Source organism: Ochotona curzoniae, unplaced genomic scaffold (assembly GCF_017591425.1).
Source record: "Ochotona curzoniae isolate NIBS_2020 unplaced genomic scaffold, NIBS_Ocur_1.0 contig_1221, whole genome shotgun sequence".
In the NCBI taxonomy this organism is placed as follows: domain Eukaryota; kingdom Metazoa; phylum Chordata; class Mammalia; order Lagomorpha; family Ochotonidae; genus Ochotona; species Ochotona curzoniae.
Genome location: NW_024464993.1, coordinates 281,333 through 301,606, shown reverse-complemented (window position 1 = coordinate 301,606; position 20,274 = coordinate 281,333). Strand labels below are relative to the sequence as shown.

Sequence of the window (20,274 nt, the reverse complement as noted above, 5' to 3'; positions counted from 1 at the left end):
ATCACACTGATTTCTCAGTATCGCTCGTAATAAAAAATATTTTATTGTTCTGGTTAAATAGAAGATACAAATGATTTGGAGTTGATAAAGCAGCCTGTTGAATGAATATATGAATGAATACATTCATTTTAAGGGCTTGGCCTTGGCTGTCTCCTGTACTGAGGGAGAAATAATACTGACTTGGATGGTGTGAGAGTGAGCTGCGGTCACCAGGGCCTGGTGCTGCGACGTTCCTGCAGGTTCCGAATGAACCTGGCGTTGAACATGTCCCCACCCACTGCCCAGGACGGGGCCGGTGGGGCTTGGGCCTGTGGAGGAGCCGGGAGTGCAGCTTCCTCCCCAGCCCCCTCCTGTGACATAACCTGCTCCTCAGTGGCAGACCTGGTAGGTGGGGAGACAGAGAATGCGTTACACTGGCACTAAGGTGGGAGTGAGCATTACAGACTCGTCAGAGCCTTAGGTGCCAACTTTGAAAACCCCCTCAGAGAAGGCCAAAGGGAAGCACAAGGGTTGAACCTGTGGGGAAAGAGGCTGGTCAGATATTAGGTGGAAAGGTTTGTGTGAGCAGCTGGTGTCCGGTTCAGAGTTAGGATTGGGAGGTAGTAGCAGGTGCAGTGTTAGGAGAGGAGTCGGAAGGCGCTGGGACACCGTTAGCGTAGGGCTTTGGACCTCACCTAGTGTCTGTTTCCTGCTCCCCCTGCTTTGCTTCTTGGTTGCCTGTGGAAATACCAGCCATGTGCATGGGGAGGCTGGAGAAGGTAGTGAATGTGGCCTACGAGGTTGAAGGGTGAGAAGGAAGGAATACTTACCTGTGTTAGGGGATGAGGAATTCAACCCCCCATGGCGGCTGTAGCAGCAGCTTTGGGCTACCAGCCCTGGGGGAGTCCCCCTGCAGAAAAAATGGGAGATGATGGGGAAGAGGCTACAGGATGAGATGGGCGGGTATGGAGGGAAGGATTAGAACAACAGTGGAACAAGAAGTGGGTACTTACCACTTCTAACAGGTTCTGATCTAAGCTGTGCCCAGGAAAGGGGAGAGAGTTCATTTTGTACCCAAGATTATCTGAAGCAGTCCTGATCTGTTGCTTTATTCTTATTAAGGTAGTATGTTCAATGTGTGGCTAAATGTGATCTTATAGAAAGACTCATGTTTAGGTAAAAAGAAATTTGCTGGACCTAGTGCCCTGATGTATAGTTTGGAAAACCTAAGACACCCTTACTTAGACCAAAGGCAAATTTATAAGGAAAAGGAAGGGAGCTTTTGGAATAGGGTGACATATTGGACTCTGGCTAGAGGTAAGGGGTTTTTCCCGAGAGACCCAGGGCTTCAGTGGGGCAGTCATCCAGACTTCGAACAGGAAGAGGAATCCAGGGTCAGTGTGGCGATCATCAGTAGATCCCAAGATGATGTTGGTAGGTCTTGACATTTGGGAAAGGGCTAACCTTGGCAAAGGGTAAGAGTCACAAGGCGGGGAAGTTGGAGGTTCCTGAGGGAATGGGGAGTAGACCCAGAGGCTGCACATAGGGATCCAGCCACTCCCTGAGGTGACAGTGTGTGGGAGCACGAGCCTTGAGCTAGGGGTGTGCGCACAGCCAATCCTCGGAGCAGAGCTCTGAGGTTCGGGGTAAGGAGGGTGAGACAGATAGTGGTCCTGAGACCCCGGGAAAATAAAGGGCGAGACACAAATGAGGCTGACACCGTGAGATTGTGTTTGAGTGGTTCTTTTTTGTATTTTCCAGTGAAAATTTAGAAAACACAAAGGAACGCATTACTTTTTGCAGACAACACAGAGAGGGAAAAAGAAAAGGGAGGAGGAGGGAGAGAGGGAGATCCTGCTCCCAAGGATTTAAGAGGACACAGTTGGGGTATGTGATCTACCACACATAAAAGAGCAGACGGCGAAGGAACTAGCTATGCCCTGGGCATGGAGCAGGGAGGGTGGATCTTGCTATAGAGGGAAGAAGAGGGGAAGGCCAGAGGAAGAGTGGTCCTTCAGCTTATTTCAAGACAACCTCACAAGACAAAGATACATCAGCAGAGCTACAGGGCAGGGTGGATAGGAAGGGATTCCCAAGCCTTGAGACCTAATCCTCTATCTTGAAAAACATGAGTGATCCCAGAGTATTTTTCGGGATCTACTGCCAAGACAGAAGCTTGCTCGGAGAATGTGGATGTTGGGGAAATGGTGGTATCAGCAAGACTCCTTAAGAGACCCCAAAGCAGCATCAGCTAGGTGGGGACAGTTCCCTGACACATATACACGGAAATGAAGAGTTTGGCAATGTTGAGTGGATCCCACTGGGGACCTGGTAAGTCCCTGTCCTCACTGGATTGCTCAAAGGCAGAGCTTTTGGCTGGCATTGGCAAGTTGAACGGGCAAGTGTGGCAGGTGGCACAAAGCAGTATTGGAGCCCCAGTAGACACTGTAAAGGGAATATGGGAGATACTCCACGGACAAGACTCCTTAAAAGATTTCCCTGGGAGATGAGGCCCCTGGACCCTCTAGGGTGTTCTAGAGTCTGACAGCAGGCAAGAGTGTGCTTCTCCAGGTGATTAGGGCAAGCCCCCACATCGGGGGGTCAGGCAGTTTGTGGGGAGTGTTCGGAACCCAAGTCAGGAGAGCAGGGGTCCTTTCTGTGGTAAGAAAAACTACAAAGCGTTGGGCTATTTTGGACCCTGAAAACCCAGTTCTCTGAGAAAGGGGAAGAGGGAACCCTGTGGGTTCCAGTGGTTTCAGGAGGATGCAGTGGAAGAGTGGGTTCTGAGGTTCCCAGCGAGAGGAGTTTTTGCCTACTGCCTATCCCAGGGAGGAAGGGGGTAGCTGTCAGTATCGGCTGTCCTCAGAGCGGGGAAGGGAGCTGTGGAGAGATGTTATGGATGGGAGGAAGGGACAAGGAAAACAGGGGAGAGAGAGAGAAAAAAACAGAGAAGTCAGAGGTGAAGAGAAAAGCTCAAGAGAGAAATAAAGGAGTTGCCCATGCCCTGCTGCTAGGGTGGGCTCCTGGCACAAACAGGCATTGCCTTGGGACCAGTGGCTCCCCAGTCAGAGACACTACCCTGCCCTCACAGGCATTCAACCAACACTTCCCTCCCTCAGAAGGCCCAGCCACTCCACCCTCCACCACCCCAGTGGGCCTCTCCATGTATGCAACTCTCATGTCCAGACTAGGGTGTTTGGGCTCCCCAATGCCCTGTCCTGCTCCAACATTATGATGCTGTTCCAAGTCACTTCCATAAGCACAGTCCAATGTGTTTTTCCCAAAAGGTTTCTTGACTCCAGAGTCTACCTATCCACTTCCCTGACATCCTGCCCACATCCCCAATCCACTGACTCCTATTACCTGGTACGGCGACGCTGGGCCAGGCTGCCTCCAGGGTCGGTGGCCATAAGGAGGCGGGCAGTAGGATGTGGAGGGCAGAGGCGCAGGGACCGCAGCAGCTCCTGCTCTGGCACAAAGGGACGTAGGGGACCCCGTTCTGGCGAATTTCCCAGGCTGCTGGAACGTGGGGGTGGGTGGGCTGGAGGTGTGGCTCTGCGAGGGGCCCTGTTGAGGGGCCATGGAGGTTCCACAGCTACCTTCAGAACTGGAGAGAGAGGAAAAAGAGTGAGAGAAAGAACAAAAGAGGAGAGAAGGAAAACAACCATTGCGAGAGCAGAGAAACCAGAGCCTTTAGACAGGGCTGCCCTGCCCTTGGGTGCCTCCCCCAACAAGAATTCTTTTCACGCACATTAAGTTCCCCCTGCACAGCACCCAAAACCCAGCCTCTCTTACATTCTCGGTCACTTGAAGAGTATGGCTTAATGTCTCCCTCTGCTCTCTTGGGTGGCAGCTTTCGTGCAGGGGCTGGTGGTGGAGGGGACATAGGCAAGCATCAGGAGACATCCGTTGCACCCCACCTTCCAGCCACTAGCCCCTAACCCCAGGTCTCTGCTCAGTTCCCTCTGGGAACTCTGCTGCAGAAGGTGTGCCGTGGCAGAGCCGACATGCCAAGGGGAATTCAGAAGGCCGGAGCACTTTTGAGGAGAGCCAGAAGGAGCAGGCCACACACAGAGTGAGGGGAGAGCGAGCCAGGGGGAACTTCAGGGTCCTGGGAGGGACAGCCGAGGGGAGGTGAGCTCTTACTGTTGACCGGTGCTGTCAGGCACCCCAGGGGTTCTGGGGCAGTGCAATGGTCCCAGCTGGGCCAGCAAGGACCATGGGTTTGTCTAGATGAGATGGACAAAGCCCTTGGTTAATCAAGAACTGCTCTGGGGAGCTCAAAGGAGCCTGAGGTGGGGTAGAACCTTTCTTCCCTGTGCAAAGAGGGAGGAGACTGAAGGGTTGGATTTTTTTTCCCTTTTTCTTTAAAGGCAGAGAAAATAATGACACCCGAGAAGAAGCTATGAGCCATGTCTAAAGCCTCTCCTCCCTTCTCTCCCCCTTGCCCCTTTGAAGAGGTTATCTGTGCCACGTGTGTCTGTTGAGTTCCTCAGCCAACTCACAACTCCTCTGCTGTGGACCCCAGTCCTCACGTCCCCATTGGCTCTCATCCCTTTCGTCGTCTGTGTGTTGGCAGGAGCCAGACAGGGGAATCTTGTAAACCAGAGTCAGTCATGGGCATTGAGTGCCCCTTTGTGCTTAAGCCTGGTAGGTGCTAATGGCCGGTCACATCGGGTGGTGGTTGCTGCACTTCTCTGCCAGCCATTGAGGGTAGTGAGAGCTGCCAAAAAGTCAGCTCAGGAAGGGAGCCCCCCTGTGCATGCAGGCACCACATAGCATGCCCATGGTGGTGCTGCTGTTCCTCCTTCAGGACCAAATGAGAATCAGAAGTAAAAGGGTCTCATGCTGCTGGCAGGGAGGGTGTGTGTGTGTATGCATGCACATGTATGAGAAGGGGGCTGAAAAAGTAGGTCCATTTTGTTATATGGTTGGAAATGTCAATTCTGTGCATTCCCTTCTAGAGCTGATTTTAAACTTTGCACCGTCCATGTCACTGTCTTCTGACTGGAAATGGAAGGGCTGTCTACACTTGCCTGTACCACTGACAGAAACCCAAGGCGTTTCCAAACGGCTATGACCCTGGTTTATTTGGATGGACGTGACCTTTAGCTGCAATACTGATGTGAGCTCCCAGTGAGTTTCCCTAGGGAATAGCAGGGCCCAGTCTAAGGTGCACTGAGCTTCAATGAGGGCCAAGGCAAGTGACTGGTTTGCTCCGGGAGTTTCCCATGTGGCCCACAGATGGCAGTGCCATCCACGCATCCATGCAGGCTTTACCGGCGGGCGTGGCATCAGCCGCAGCAGCACGAGAGTGTCGAGTTGCCCTCAGAGAGGGAGCAGGGGGCCCTGTGAGGAAGGAAGTGGCGGTGCCCCTCAGTGGGGGCCTCAAAACCAACAGCTTGCCTTTCCTTCCCCTCAGCCCAACTAAGTGACTAACATGAGGGCAGAAAACTTACGATGTTGGTGGGCGAAGAAGCCTTCAAAAATCACAAAGTTGTTCACCTAGAACAGAGATCAAACAAAACTGACTCAAGTTCTCTGTTCAGCCCCTCAGCACATATTTGGGTACAGAACCCTGCACTAGAAAAACTGATGAAGGTCCAGCATGATAGCCTAATGACTAAAGTCATCGTCTTGCATGCACTAGGATCCCATGTGGGTGCCGGTTCTAATCCCAGCGCCCTGCTTCCCATCCAGCTCCCTGCTTGTGGCCTGGGAAAACAGTCGAGGATGGCCTAAAGCCTTGGGACCCTGCAACCACATGGGAGACTTGGAGGAAGCTCCTGGCTCCTGACTTCGGATTGGCTCAGCTCCAGCCGTTGCAGTCACCTGGGGAGTGAATCATCAAATGGGGGATCTTCCTCTGTCTCTCCTCTACTCTCTCTATATATCTGACTTTACAAAAAAAAAAAATAATAATAATAATAATAATAAATCTTTAAAAAAATTAAAAATACCTAAAGCTATGAAACTATTTAGAAGGAAATGGGAAAGTTATGAGTTTGGATTATGCAACAGTTTCTTAAGTATGACACCAAAGGCATAATCAACAATAGAAAAAAATTCCTCAAAATTAACTATTTTGTTTGGGGGCTGGCATTGAGATATAGCATTGCCATGAGGGTACCAGACCATGTCCCGGATGTCCCACATTTTTTAAAGCAGCTTTTAAAATTTTATTTGAAAGGCAGGGTTAGAGAGAGAGAGAGAGAAATCCTTCTCCTGCTGGTTCACTCCCAAAATGACTAGAGGTGGGCCAGCCTAAAACCAGGGGCCAGGAACTTCATCCAGGTCTGTCACATGCGTGCAGGAGCCCAAGCACTTTCCACTACTTTCCAACGCCCATTATCAGGGAGCTGAATCAGAAATGGAGCAGCCAGGACTCAAACTGGTGCCCATATAAGATGCCAGCACTGTAGGTAGTCTTCACTTGCAATGCAAGTGGTTAAAAAGGTCCTCGCCTTGCACGCCCGGGATCCCATATGGGCGCCGGTTCTAATCCCGGCAGCCCCGCTTCCCTTCCACCTCCCTGCCTGTGGCCTGGGAAAGCAGTCGAGGACAGCCCAAAGCTTTGGGACCCTGCACCCGCGTGGGAGACCCGGAAGAGGCTCCTGGCTTCGGATCGGCATAGTATCGGCCCGTTGCGCTCACTTGGGGAGTGAATCATCGGACAGAAGATCTTCCTCTCTGTCTCTCCTCCTCTCTGTATATCCGCCTTTCCAATGAAAAAATAATAAAAATAAATCTTTAAAAAAAAAAAATTGGGCCAAATATTTGACTAACCATTTCTCTAGGGAAGACAATTCTAATAAGCACATAAAAGATGCTCAATATCATTAGAGATTAGGGAAATGGAAATCAAAACCACTGAAACCACTCTATCAATTAGGATGACTGTTGTAAGAACAAAGGGCAATTAATGTTCCAGCAAGGATGTAGATAAATGCAACCTTCATGCATTGCTAGTGGGGATGTAAAATGGCACAGCCATTGTGAAGAAACAACTTGTCCATTCCTCCAAAAGTTAAAAAGAATTACCAAGTGATGCAGCAGTCCTACTGGTAGGTACAGACTCAACACAACTAGAGATACAAGTTTATAGCAGCCGAGTGACTATAACTGATAAGAATTCATTTTGGGCCCAGTGTGGTAGCCTAGTGGCCGAAGTCCTTGTCTTGCCTGTTCCCGGGATCCCATATGGGTGCCGGTATTATTTATATATTTATATATATTTATATATTATATTTATATATAACATATATTTTTTCCTTCAAAAAGCAGAGCTACAGAGAGAAAGATCAGGACTGGATTTGGAGGTGTCTTTTCTTCACTCCCCAAGTGACCTCAATGGCCAGGGTGAAGGCAGGAGCTTCATCTTGGTCTCCCATCTGGATGCAAGGAGGCAAGTGCTTGGGCCATCTTCCTACTGTTTTCCAGATGCATTAGCAGGGAGCTGGATCACAAGGGGAGTAGCCAGGACTAGAACCAGCATCCACACAGGATGCCAGCATTGTCAGGCAATGACTTAACCTGCTAAAACCCAGTGCTAGCCATGATCATTACATATTTTAAATATGTACTGAATTGTCATACTGTGTAAACCTAGTTATCATACGTTAATGAAAGCATTTCTTGGGGTCCATGTCATGATGCAGTGGGTTAAGCTGCTGCCTGAACACCCACATCCCATGACACAGTGCCTGTTCAAGTCCAGCTGCTCTTGTTTCCCTTGCAGCTTCCTGCTAATGTGCATCATGGGAGGTAGTAAGTGATAGCTCCAGTTCTCATCCTTGTGCGGGACCTGGATGGAATCCCAGGCTCCTGGCTTTGGCCTAGCACAGCACGGGCTGTTTTGGGAACCGTGGAAGGTAAAGCCAAGGCAGAAGAGTCTCCCTCTCTGTTGCTGTAGCTTCTGAGTAAAAATATATTAGTGGTCAGCATCGTGGCGAGTGGGTTAAGCCGCCTCCTGTGATGCTGGCATCTCATATGGGCACCAGGTTGAAATCTTGGCTGCTTCATTTCTAACTCACTGCTAATATACCTGGGAAAGCAGTAGCAGATGGCCCAAGTGGTCACTGACATTCCTGTGAGAGACCTTGATGAAATTCCTCGATTCTGGCTTCATCCTGGGCTACCCATGGCCATTCTAGCCATTTGAGAAGTGAAGCTGGAGATGAACGTTTGCTCTATCATTCTGCCTTTCAAATAAATCTTTTAAACTCCATTTTCATGAGTTTTTTGAAGCACACTGGCATTATTACGTTCAATTTGGCCTTAAATAATTATTGGAAGAGCTGGCAGAGTGGTACAGCCTGCAATGCCAACATCCTATATGAGTGCCAGTTCAAATCTCTGCTACTCCATTTCGCATCCAGCTTCCTACTAATGTGCTTGGGAAAGGAATGGAAGGTGGCCCAAGTGTTTGGACTCCTTACCACCCATGTGGGAAATCCAGATGGAGTTCCAAGCTCCTGGCTTTGGGTTGGCTCTGCCCTGACCTTTATGGCCATTTAGGGAGTGAAGCAGCAGGTAGAAGATCTCTTTCATCTCTCGCTCTTTCTGTAAATCTGCCTTTCAAACAAATAAATACATCTTTTTTCTTCTTTTTTCTAAAAATAAAGCATTGGAGTCACTATGTTTAAGAAAACAAATAGGGAGCCCAGCATGGTGGCCTGGCAGCTAGGGTCCTTGCCTTGAATGTACCGGGATCCCATATTGGCACTGGTTCTATTCGCGGCAGCCCCTCTTCCCATCCAGCTCCCTGCCTGTGGCCTGGGAAGGCAGTAGAGGACAGCCTTGGAACTCTGCACCCGCATTGGAGACCTGGAAGAAGTTCCTTGTTCCTGGCTTCGGATTGGCACAGTACTGGCCGTTGCGGTCACTTGGGGAGAGAATCATCAGACGGAAGATCTTCCTGTCTCTCCTCCTCTCTGTATATCTGACTTTGCAATGAAAATAAATAAATCTTTAAAAAAAAGAAAAAGAAAAAACAGGACCTGACGCAGTAGCCTAGTAGCTTTATCCTTGCCTTGCAACCACTGGAATCTATATGGGTGCCAGTTTGTATCTTCGCTGCTCCACTTCCCTTCCAGCTCCCTGCTTCTGTCTTGGAAAGCAGTAGAGGATGTCCCAAAGCCTTGGAACCCTGCATTTGCATGGGAGACCCAGAAGTTGTTCCTGGCTTTGGATAAGCTCAGTTCTAGCCATGGAGGCCACTTGGGGGAGTGAATCAGGGGATGGAAGGGACGGAAGGTCTTTCTGTCTTTCCTGCTTTCTGTAAATCTGACTTTCCAGTAAACATTTAAAAAACAAACAAAAAACAGGGCTGGGACAAGATGTGAGGACTGGACCTGGGGGCAGGTTGGGCTGAGCTAAGTCACAGCACCCATGGGTGTACACAAGAACCTGATGGGATTTGGGCTAGGCTGCAGCGCAAAAACTGGGGCTGGGGCCCGGCACGGTGGCACAAGTGGTTAAGGTCCTCGCCTTGCACGCCCGGGATCCCATATGGGCGCCGGTTCTAATCCCGGCAGCCCCGCTTCCCTTCTAGCTCCCTGCTTGTGGCCTGGGAAAGCAGTCGAGGACGCCCCAAGGCTTTGGGACCCTGCACCCGCGTGGGAGACCCAGAAGAGGTTCCTGGCTTCGGATCGGCATAGCATCGGCCGTTGCGCTCATTTGGGGAGTGAATCATCGGACAGAAGATCTTCCTCTGTCTCTCCTCTCTGTATATCTGCCTTTCCAATAAAAAAAAAATAAAAATAAATCTTTAAAAAAAAAAAACAACTGGGGCTGGAGGTTGTCCTGGTGGGGTATTAGGAGTCACCCTAACTAGGCCCTGGTACCCTGCACCCACATGGGATATCCAGAAAAGCTCTTGGTTTCTGGCTTTGGATTGGCTCAGCTCTGGCTACTGTAGTTTCTTAGAGGAATAAACCAGAGGATAGAATGTCTTTCTCTCTGTAAATCTGACTTTCCTATAAAAACAAACAAACAAACAAAAAACTAGGACACAAACAAAACCTGGAGACAAAGTGCAAAGTCAAGAAGCTCATGTGGTTAGCACTGGGCACCAGCTCTCAGCTCTAATGTCAGAAGTCTCAGGTCTCAGCTGGGAATAGTTTCTGTGACAGGACTGTGGGTTCAAACCTGGGCCACACCACTTACCAGCTGTGTGAAGTCAACTAAGTCACTAATTTAAATGCCAAAAGCATTAATGACACATAGCTCAAAGAAATGCAGCATCTAGACACAGAGCTTGTGACGCATTCTTTACCTTGCTCTAGTCTTCCGTGTTAACTGTTTGATGTCAAACACTGCCTTCCTGCTCTCTGCTGCCTCCTCATGGAAAACTGTACCATAGGACTTTCTAAACCAACCCTGTCTCCTTGTCTTGACTTTGCTGTAGTGTCTACCAACCCATCCCGGCCTTCCCTAATCAGCACTTGCCAGCACTCTGGTCATGGCACACTGCTTGCAGTGCCCAGAATGGCGGGCTAATTCCGCTCTTCCTTTGTTCAAGCCTGCTTCACATACTGTGGCCCACCCCCACATTGTCCATCTGATGAACATTCACCTTTGAAACATAAACATACAGCAAGCCTTTCTCAAGTCCCATCAGACGGCAGCACTCACCAGTGATCGAGTCTGCCAAGGGATGTTATAGTGGATCAGCTCTCTGTGCTCGTATCCAGGACGAATAGAACAGATCCCAACCCCTCCTGCCAACTCAGCAGCATCACTGCAGCATTCTCCCTACGCCTCTGACGCCACCACATTTTCTCTCTACTGAATCATTCTTAAGCTGTTAGTTCTGAAAAGAATCAACCTTCTCAATTCATTTCTCCATCTAGCTCTCATTCTGTTTCTCCATTCTCCTTAAAGCAGCATTCGGGAGGGGCTGATCCTTGTTCTCTAGTTCTTGCTGCCCAATATCCTAAACCCACTCCTTTTTGGCTTCTGCCCACCACAGCACCAAAAGAGACCCTCCAATTCCCAGTGGCGGATGCTAGCTGAATTCAGCAGTCACTTCTCACTCCAAACTTCTTACTCCAGAGACCAGTAGTGTCTGGCCTGTAAACTATTCTAACCTGCTGGAAACACATTCTTCACCAGCCTTCTCACTTTCAACTGTTCATCTACTTTACTGGTCCTTGGTTGCATTTACTGATTGTTCCTCTCCTACTTTTTAAAAATAGGATATATTTATTTATGTGTACAGCAGAGTGACAGAGAGAGACATATTTTCTGTCCACTAGTTCACTCCCCAAAATGACCATAACAGCCGAAGTCTGGGTCAGGCCAGACCCAGGAGCAAAGAACTACATTTGAGTCACATAAGTATCATAGCAGTAGCTTAATCCACTGATACCACAATGTTGGCCTCTGTATTTACGTTTTTAAAATAATTATATTCAAAAAGTAGAGTTACAGAGAAAGAGGAGAAGAGAGATGGAGAGGTTGTCCATGGCTGGTTTACTCCCCAAATGGCTGCAGTGGCCGTGGCTGAGCCAAACTGAAGCTAGGGGTCAGCAGCTTCATCAGGGTCTCCCACATGAGTGGCAGGGATCTAGGTTGGGACCCAACCCAGTGTTTCCATGGGATGCTCCACTCCCCATTCAACTCCCTGCTAACATGCTTAGGAAAGCAGCAGCAAATGGGCCAAATCCTTGGTCCCCTACACCATGTGGCAGATCCAAATGAAGATTCTGGCTATTGGCTTCAGTCTGTCCCAGCCCTGACTGTTGCAATCATTTGGGGAGTGAAACAGCTGATCGAAGAGCATGTTCTCTCTCTTTTTAAAAAAAGATTTATTTATTTTTATTGGAAAGTCAAATATACATAGAGGAAGACAGACAAAGAGGAAGATCTTCCATCCCATGATTCACTCCCCAAGTGGCAATGGCCACTTTAGCTGTTAGGCTACACCGCCGGGCCCCATGAAGAGCATGTTCTCTTTCTCCCTATGTAACTCCACCTTTCAAATAAATAAAAAAAGGGCCCGGCATGGTGGCCTAGCAGTTAAAGTCCTCGCATTGAAAGCACCAGGATCCCATATGGGCGCTGGTTCTAATCCCGGCAGCTCCACTTCCCATCCAGCTCCCTGCCTGTGGCCTGGGAAAGCAGTTGAGGATGGCCCATGGTTTTGGGACCCTGCATCTACATGGGAGACCTGGAGGAATTCCTAGCTCCTGGCTTCGGATCGGATCAGCACGGCACCGTCTGTTGCAGTCACTTGGGGAGTGAATCATTAGATGGAAGATCTTCCTCTCTGTCTCATCCTCTCTGTATATCTAACTTTGCAATAAAAATAAAAAATAAATCTTTAACAATAAATAAATAAATAAAAGAAATCTTGAGGGGGGAAAAAGTGACTTGAAAAAAAATAGATTAAAATATTGGATAAAAGTGAGAGGTTGTAACATGCAGAAAAGGGCAAGCCTAGTGACTAAAGTCTTTGCCTTGTATGTGCCAGAATCCTATATGGGTGCCGGTTCTAATCCCAGCAGCCCCGCTTCCCATCCAGCTTCCTACTTGTGGCCTGGGAAAGCAGTCAAGGATGGCCCAAAGCCTTGGGACGCTGCACTGGGTAGGAGACCCAGAAGAGGCTCCTGGCTCCTGATCGGTGCATCTCCACCTGTTGTGACCACTTGGGAGTGAATCAGCAAATAGAAGATCTTCCTTTCTGTCTCTCCTCCTCTCTGTATATCTGACTTTCCAAAAAATTTAATTGTGTTTTATGGGGAATAAATAAAATCAATGGGAACACTCCATCAGATTTCTTCTCCACAACTTCTAACCTGTGGGACTGTGCTCTCCAGGTGGTAGTGTTTGTTCAGGAACTTGAGCAGCTTCTGTGAAGGACGGTCAATGGCCAGTTGGTGTGGCTCCACTCGCTCCTTCTGTAGGACACAGCAGACAGGGCAGGGGGAGGGTTGGTGAGGGTATACCTGTAGGGGGTCAGGAGGCTGGGAACAGAAGGACAAGGGAACGTGGTGGAGGACAGCCTGACAGAAAGGTAACTGATACCTGCAACATGTACTGGAAGAGTTCTCGCCCGTGGCCGTGGCGCTGTACAGATTCATGTATGTAGAAGTCCAGGATGCAAAGTGGTTCTACCTCATTGTGAGCCTCGCGATCATCCTAGGTGGCAAAGAAGCAGCCATACTCCTCTTAAGATTCAGCCTCCAGCATGTTTTAATTCTCCAGACCAAAGACACAAGAACTTTTAGCTTTCAAAAACACTCACCAACACAAAGAGCTTCTTGTACCCAACTTTGATGAAACCAAGAATGGCTCCTTTTCCAGCCCTGTGGAGTGGGGAAAAAATAATGAACAATCTCAGTCGCTTTCCGGAGGAGGCAGGGTGCGAGGAGGAAGGATTTAAGGATGGAGACGCAAGAACATGGGGCACTCACGGTCGGGCTGAGGTATCTTTGAGCACATAGATCACGTGGCGGTTACTCTGCATCCGTGATGCACTGGTGATGGGAGCAGGCAGGTGCTGGGCCTGTCAGGAAGACAAAGATAGACGTTCTGCAATCCCCTGGCCAAGAGGTTAGGCCTCTGTTATGGACCATCCCTACAGAGGGCTCCGCTTTACTTGAGACTCCCCAGTACCTTGGCAGAAGCCTTGCCCAGTTCATCTATGATGGTCATAATTTGCTGCTGCAGATCAATACTACAGAAAGAGAGGAAACAAGAGTCAGATACTCACTGGGTTAGAAGGTCCTAGGCAGTCGCTCCTGAGAACCTGGCCACAACCCCAGCCTGGACTCAACACTTAGGGCTCTCTACCCTTGCTAAGAATCTCTCCCCATTCCATCACTCTGCACTCCACTTTCATCACATCGCTTAAGGTGGTATACTCCCTCCTCCCTTAAGGTTACTGTATGGCCAACCACATCCTTTTGTTGGGACCACATTGGGCCAAAGGGTGAAAAGTCACAAGTCCAATAAAGGTAAACCCACTGGGATTAAGGTTAAAGGTCATCAAAAGGGCAGGCAGAAACATCAAAAGGAACGGCCACTGGTGGATGGGAAGGGGGCGTGGTGCCTGGTCCCACTATGGGATGGGACTGGGAGAGAAGGGACCAGGGGCGGGTTTGAGCTGTCACCGGGCCGGAGTTGTGGTTCCGGGTCGGCGGGCCGGGGGCCGCAGGTGCTGGTCCAACACCGTGATCCGCTCCGGGAGCAGCGTGTCCACATCGAACGGGAACTCCATGGCCCATTGTGCGCGGCCGGATCCGCCCCGCACTACGCAACTTCCGCCCCGCCCGCAGTCTTTCCAGGAAGCACACCCGGTGGCTCCTCCCCCAGGTCCTGGCAGAGTGCAAATTGATTCTGCAGACACCCGCTGTCTCCACGGTAACAATCCACCCCCACTGGCTTCTCGGCAGGTGCCATGGCAACGTTTTTCCTTGGCTAGCATCTCAATCTTCCTGTAGCTCAAAGAACTGCTGAGCAGGGTGGGAGCAGGGGACCCAGTTCCCCATCTCTGCCCCCTTCTGATTGTGGGCAAGACTGGGTTAGGTCTGACCTTCCTCCTTTCCACAACAGCAACCTGTTTTTCCACTTACAAGAGAAAATGAAACACCAGCTGAGTCCCCACAACCACCCCAGTAGCATTCATCTCAAGAGCAAGCTAGACACAGGAGATAAAAGCTTTATTACGGAGCAGATGAGCTGGCTGAAATCCCAAACAGCCCAGTGTTGAGCCCATTTATTTGCAACACAGAGGTGACAGTTTCACAGAGGTGACAGTTTCCAGTAAACATGCGATCTGACCTCCTTCAGCCCCTGATGTATTTATCCCTTCATGAACAATCATTTGCTCCTGGGCTTGGTAAGGGCACAGGACAGACAGCACTTCTCAGGGTGACCTCCAGGCACGTGATCTAGGCATTCCCTCCTGATCCCTCAGGCTCCCTTCCCCATGTGCAGGCCCTAGGGAGCACTCTGGGAGCCCGACTGCTCACTGGAGGCAGCTGCAGCTGGGGCAGCAGGAGGCACCACGGGCATTGACGCAGGTGGGGGGCCACTCTCTTCCCGGAGGTGGCCCTGATAGATCCGCCGCAGGCGGGACAGTTCTCTTTCGGGTGGTTGTTTCCAGCTGTACCACGGATACCAGGGCTCACCAGCAACCAGGCTGGGGGCTGGTGGAGTAGTGCTCACAGCTCCATGAGAGGTACTGAAGTCGAGGTCCCGGGGCTCAACCTGGGGAATATGGTAACTGAGGAGACCTGGAGGTTAAAAAGAGAATGCAAGGAAGGGGTGTGAGGAGAGGGTGTTCAGATTATGAGACAAGGAAAAGGGCAATGTGACGAGAGGGAGCAGTTAAATCCATTGGTCTACTGAGGACTGGTGCCTACTGCACAAAGGCAGCTGTCTCAAGGAGCAGGTATGAGCTCCACAGCCCAGGCTCCTCCTGTAGAACTGTGCAGCCTTGCCCCACGGCTAGGGATCAGTCCCAGCCCAGCAGGGGGCGCCTGTCACCCACTCTGTGCAGAGATGCCACTGGCCAGGGCAGGAAATGCACACAGCCTCCAATGACGCTGATCTGGCACTGGCAGCAGGACTTGTAGGTAATAGAGAGGGGAAGGAAGAAAAGATGAACAAAGGGATGGGCAATGGCAAGGGCAGAGACTGAGGACCATGGACGGTGGAGTAAGACAGGAACTTCTGGGGAAGAACATGTTGGGTGCCACCTTCTCGGGTAGGGGCACCTGTAGCAACCTTCCAGGCCTGAGTCACCTTCTCCAGCCCTGCTCATGCTCACCATGATCTCTGGCTTTCTGGATGGCCTCGGTCAACTTCTTGTGCTGCTTCATACAGACTCCTGTGGGGAGAGAAACTGTAACTTGGGGTTCAGTCTGTAAAGCAAAAAACAGAACATAACTCCTTCTGTAAGATAACAGAGGGCTGAATTTAGAAGATCCAGCTTTACCTAAGATCCCAATCTCCTGACTCTTTCATGGGCCTCAATTTTCCCATCTACTTGATGGGAACAATCCCCCTCCACCCTTTAAGAATTAGGATGAAGACTTAGGTGGAAGGCTTAGCCACTATGCAGAAGCCATTTAATGATAAAGGCTGTAAGACTACAAACAGGACATAATTCATCAGGCAACTGTGGGTAATTAAAAGATACAGTTGGCGAGAGAATCAACAAACAAACACCCCAAACAAGAAGTGACTGCAGATCTGGGGACAGCCACCTGAGAGGTACAACTGTCCCTTCTGTCCTCTACAGCTTACATATAAAGAATTCTGACAAACTCAGCACTGGTCATTCAGCTACCTGCAATAATGGTGGAATGAGAATTACAGAAATGTATCTTGGTTCACAACAAGGGCTGGCGGTATTTTTCTGTTTAGAGCCACACACAGCTAACAGTTCAGGCTCTGCAGGCCCTGTGGTCTGTCTCAGCTACTATGCCTCTGTGGCCTGGAAGCAGTTTAGACAATATGAAAACAAGTAGAGTCCAGGCTGCTGGGCCTGTGGCTTTAGTTACGGATGATATTTACTTTGTAAGAAGTACATTCAATTTGCTCCTAAAGGCACCTACCTGGATCTTCTTCCTACAAGTGTTTTAGCATGTGTTTCCCCACCAAACCAAGGTTTCCAAAAAGGTTCAGATACACTCTGTATGCTCTGAGCAGGAGCCACAGAACCAACGCCCAGTGTTTAACTGCACCGTCAGGGAGTGCCATCAAGGGATAGTATTCTGGTGGCAACAGGGACAGGCTGACCTGTGTACAGCGCATGGAAGATGATCCCAGTGTGGGCACACACAAATTGTTCCAGAAGCTTCACATTCTGCAAAACAGAAGGGTAGAGAGCCAGGAGGGACAAACAGGAAGATTTTTCCAAAACCAGCCTTCTCACAGGTACAACCTCCTGTAGTCTGTCACTAACCTCATGAAAAAATCCCTTCCCAGAGGCTCTATGGTACAGTCAACCAGGCAAGACCTCAGGATGGTTACTGCAAAGTCTAGACATCACTCCCCACCCCCCAAAATGTCATCTGTGTGGATAAGCATTCAATGTATGTAATAGCACATAGATATAACATATACTGACTAAAAGCAATCACATAGCTTTAAGTACACAGTAGAAATGAGACTCTTAAGCAAGCAGCAGGTACGTTTGTGGAATGGAGTGACAGGCATCAGCTATTCAAAGTGCAATCTGTCTCCCTTGGCTATATAATTGGTTTACTACTTTCAAGACCAACCAGATACAATTGAAACCAGCCAATATCCAAGGGGTTCACAGCTTGGGTCGGCAGGGTCCTCCCAGCTTCAGACATCTGCTGTTTCACATACACATGCCTTCCAGCCGCCTGATAGCCAACTGTAGCTTTTCCTCTAATACCTTCACTACAAAGAGCACCATGTTCCTACATCACTTTCATATGCTATCACATTTTTTTTTTTTTTAGGAAAAAAGTTCTGTCCTTACAATAAGGAAGGCTGTCTGAAAAGATGTTCTACTAGATATTATGCTTCAGGTCTTCTGGCCAAGATCAAGTGTAGGCTTTATGTTTCATATGTCTGCACTTTAGCCCCAGCTGAAGTGTCCTAGCACACACTACTGAGTACAGATGAAAAGAAATAAAGACGCCAGCAAGAAAAAGTAGACCAATACACTCATCCACACTTAAGTAAGTATAGATCATTCTTAAGGAATCCTTGTGATTATTGCTATTTGATCAGAAACAGACATTTCTCCTATCTGCCAATTTAGACGATAAATTTCACAGGTGTAGTGAAAGGATCTTTGGTTAATCTACAGCAGAAGGCAAAAGGCCAAAGGGAGATTTTTTTTTTTCTTGGAAAGGCAGAGAAATGAAGAAATATCATTTGATGTTTCACTTCCCAAATGCCTTCAACAGCCAGGGCAGGTACAAGTCTAGAACTGAACCCAGGCTCCTGTGTGGGTGGCAGGGAGCCACCCACTTGTGCAACAACCAGGTGTTTTCCAGGGTGAACGTTAACAGGAAGGTGGAATTGGGAAAGAAACCAGCGTGAGAACCCAGGTACTTAAATAAGGGATGTGCCCTAACCACTGAGGCCAAATGCTGAGGCCTTAGAAATGCTTGTACATTTCCAGAAACAGTCACTACATCACACACACAAATATGCAATAATTCCTGTACTGTCACAAATGCTCTCCAAATCCTCATTCTGCGGACAAGATTCTACTTACCCTGAAGTCAACATGTAGCTTGTGATCCCGACAGATGGGGCAGGGGTTCCCGGCAACCTTATTCTTACGCTGAAGAGAGAAGGAACTGGCAGTCACAAGATGTCATAAAAGCACTGCTGCCTTGATCACCATAGCCACCACCCCTCTGACCCCCACCTTCAGAAAACTCACAATACATGTCTTTCGCGTCCGCTGCGGGGGTATACCACCTTTGTGGTTGCGGCGGTAATCAGCCCAGACGGGGCGAGAACCATAGCGGTTCTGGTATTCTAAAAGGAAAGAACACAGCAGTCATTTCCAAGCCAGGGCGCAGAAATGATCACTGTGTTTATCTCAGACCCCAACTTGACTCTACCCCCTTTCCCACCATTCAGCTATACCTTCTGAGTCCAGGTATTTCCAGGGTTCATCCTTATAAGGGGAAATGGGAAGAGTGGGCAAAGAATCATTCTCAGGGGGGGCTTTGGTGCAAAGAGTCTGGAAGGGAACCTATAGAGGAGGGGGGAAAATAGAGAACGAGTTGAAGGAAAGGTCTCAACTGTTTTGCTCATCACACATTGGGAAGAAGGGGAATGCATACCCACTGTGTTAACAGAATAGTTATCATTACTGAGGGGAATTCAACTGACATAAATCAATGGCCATTCTCATTTCCAAGTGGATTCTGAAACAAAAGCTAATAACATTAGGAGATATCTAAGTTGGGCGATTGGGAAGTAATCTTATTTGAGAATTTAATTGAAGAACCTGGCATACAAAAGCTATTTGTGCTTTTGGAAAACAGAGTGTACTGGGAGATGAAAAGGAAAAAGGAGGCTGTCTAGCCTCTTCAAATTAAAATGTATGGTAGGGAGGGGGCAGTCTGTAATTCTGTCACCAGAATTGACCAGTTTTATAAACAGCTCAAGGTCAACATTCCATAGGACAAACAAACCTGAGTCCCCACGCTAGCTTGAAAGCTCCCAAGCCTATTATTAACTCCGTGGTGACCTCCACCAACACTCCACACTCCCACTTTAGGGAGTGGCAGCTGGCAAACCTTCCTGTCTCTTCCCTGCCCTACCAAGAACTTCCAGAATGGTGAGTACGTGAAGCCTGAAGGGAAGCTTCAATTCAAAGGACGGGAGGTTCCCTGTATGATCCGATAAGAAACCGATCTAGTCAGATCCAAAGAGCTGAGCAACTGGCTCCCGTGAGAATGTCTTATGGGCATTCCATGGACGTAACAGGGTGGTGGACGTGGGTGCCCCCTCAATCAAACGGCTATCCGGGGCACCACAGTTAAACACCACCTGCATGTAGCTGTGTGGAACCAATGAGTCAATTTCATCTCATAGTCATTTTCCCGAGATGATATTTTGGGACTAGAATGATATTTAGTTTTGGCTCTTGGCTCAGGATCAGACAAGGCGCACATCCCTGGCGGGGGTAAGTGTGGACTAAACACGGGGGAAGGTCTCGGCTCGCGGGTTCCTGGCGGTGTAGCCACAACCTAGAGAGGGGACACCTAATACAGAGTTGTACAAAATGTCCTCCGAGGAGTTACCTGAACTCCATAGGCACTTCTGAAAAGCGAAACGCTAGGAAACCGCCTCAGCAGCGTGTTCAGTACGGACGCCGCCATCTTGACGCAGGCCACCAGCAGAATCGCCAGGAAAGGCGACTGCGCATGCTCCAGGAAACCTACTCGGCTAGGGCCAAAGGGCAACCCGCAGTGCGGAAGGCAGCTGCGCGTTTGCGTCAGGGCGGAAGTGTAGAAGGGGGCCAGGCGGGGGGGGGGAGGGGAAGAAGCTAATTTCATCTGCGTCACAATCAAGTTAGGTCTCAAAATTACATTTTTTCTGGACCAACCACTACCATTCTCACATTCCATTCTTAAAGTTTTTATCGGAAGCGATTTTGAAAGCGATTTTGCGGGGAGTCCCCTGAGTGCGCATGCGCCGCTCCATTTCTACCAACTCTGGGAGAGCCGTCCTCTCGAGGGCGGAAGTGGTCAAAGCAAAGGAAAGGGCGGTACTGAGCTCCCTAGTCACGAGCACGCGAAGGGAGGGGCAGGAAGAAGGCGGAAGAGGATGCCGAGGGTG

At 49.3% G+C, this 20,274-nt stretch overlaps 2 protein-coding genes across 12 annotated transcripts; both read right to left on the bottom strand.

Moving 5' to 3' along the window:
- Positions 1–28: 28 nt before the first annotated feature.
- On the bottom strand, positions 29–14,236 carry ATAT1 (alpha tubulin acetyltransferase 1). Of its 6 annotated transcripts, XM_040996755.1 has the most exons (13): positions 14,097–14,236; positions 13,600–13,660; positions 13,398–13,489; positions 13,229–13,289; positions 13,009–13,122; positions 12,780–12,881; positions 5,439–5,484; positions 5,260–5,328; positions 3,775–3,846; positions 3,343–3,586; positions 810–889; positions 675–717; positions 29–381 (listed from the first exon to the last, which is right to left on the bottom strand). In XM_040996755.1, the coding sequence occupies exons 1-13, from the start codon at positions 14,201–14,203 to the stop codon at positions 207–209; spliced, it is 1,266 nt and encodes a 421-aa protein (XP_040852689.1). In that variant the 5' UTR covers positions 14,204–14,236; the 3' UTR covers positions 29–206. The 6 variants fall into 6 exon arrangements, with proteins under 6 accessions (XP_040852689.1, XP_040852696.1, XP_040852680.1 ...); XM_040996762.1 differs by lacking the exon at positions 5,260–5,328; XM_040996770.1 differs by lacking the exons at positions 29–381; positions 675–717 and having other exon boundaries at positions 776–2,859.
- Positions 14,237–14,674: 438 nt separating this feature from the next.
- Positions 14,675–19,836, bottom strand: MRPS18B (mitochondrial ribosomal protein S18B). Of its 6 annotated transcripts, none has more exons than XM_040996694.1 (7): positions 19,737–19,836; positions 18,571–18,679; positions 18,362–18,459; positions 18,191–18,259; positions 16,732–16,798; positions 15,758–15,832; positions 14,675–15,221 (listed from the first exon to the last, which is right to left on the bottom strand). In XM_040996694.1, exons 1-7 carry the CDS (start codon positions 19,812–19,814, stop codon positions 14,926–14,928), a joined length of 792 nt encoding a protein of 263 aa, XP_040852628.1. In that variant the 5' UTR covers positions 19,815–19,836; the 3' UTR covers positions 14,675–14,925. The 6 variants fall into 6 exon arrangements, with proteins under 6 accessions (XP_040852628.1, XP_040852637.1, XP_040852647.1 ...); XM_040996703.1 differs by having other exon boundaries at positions 15,758–15,817; XM_040996713.1 differs by lacking the exon at positions 15,758–15,832 and having other exon boundaries at positions 14,675–15,111; positions 16,724–16,798.
- Positions 19,837–20,274: the final 438 nt, after the last annotated feature.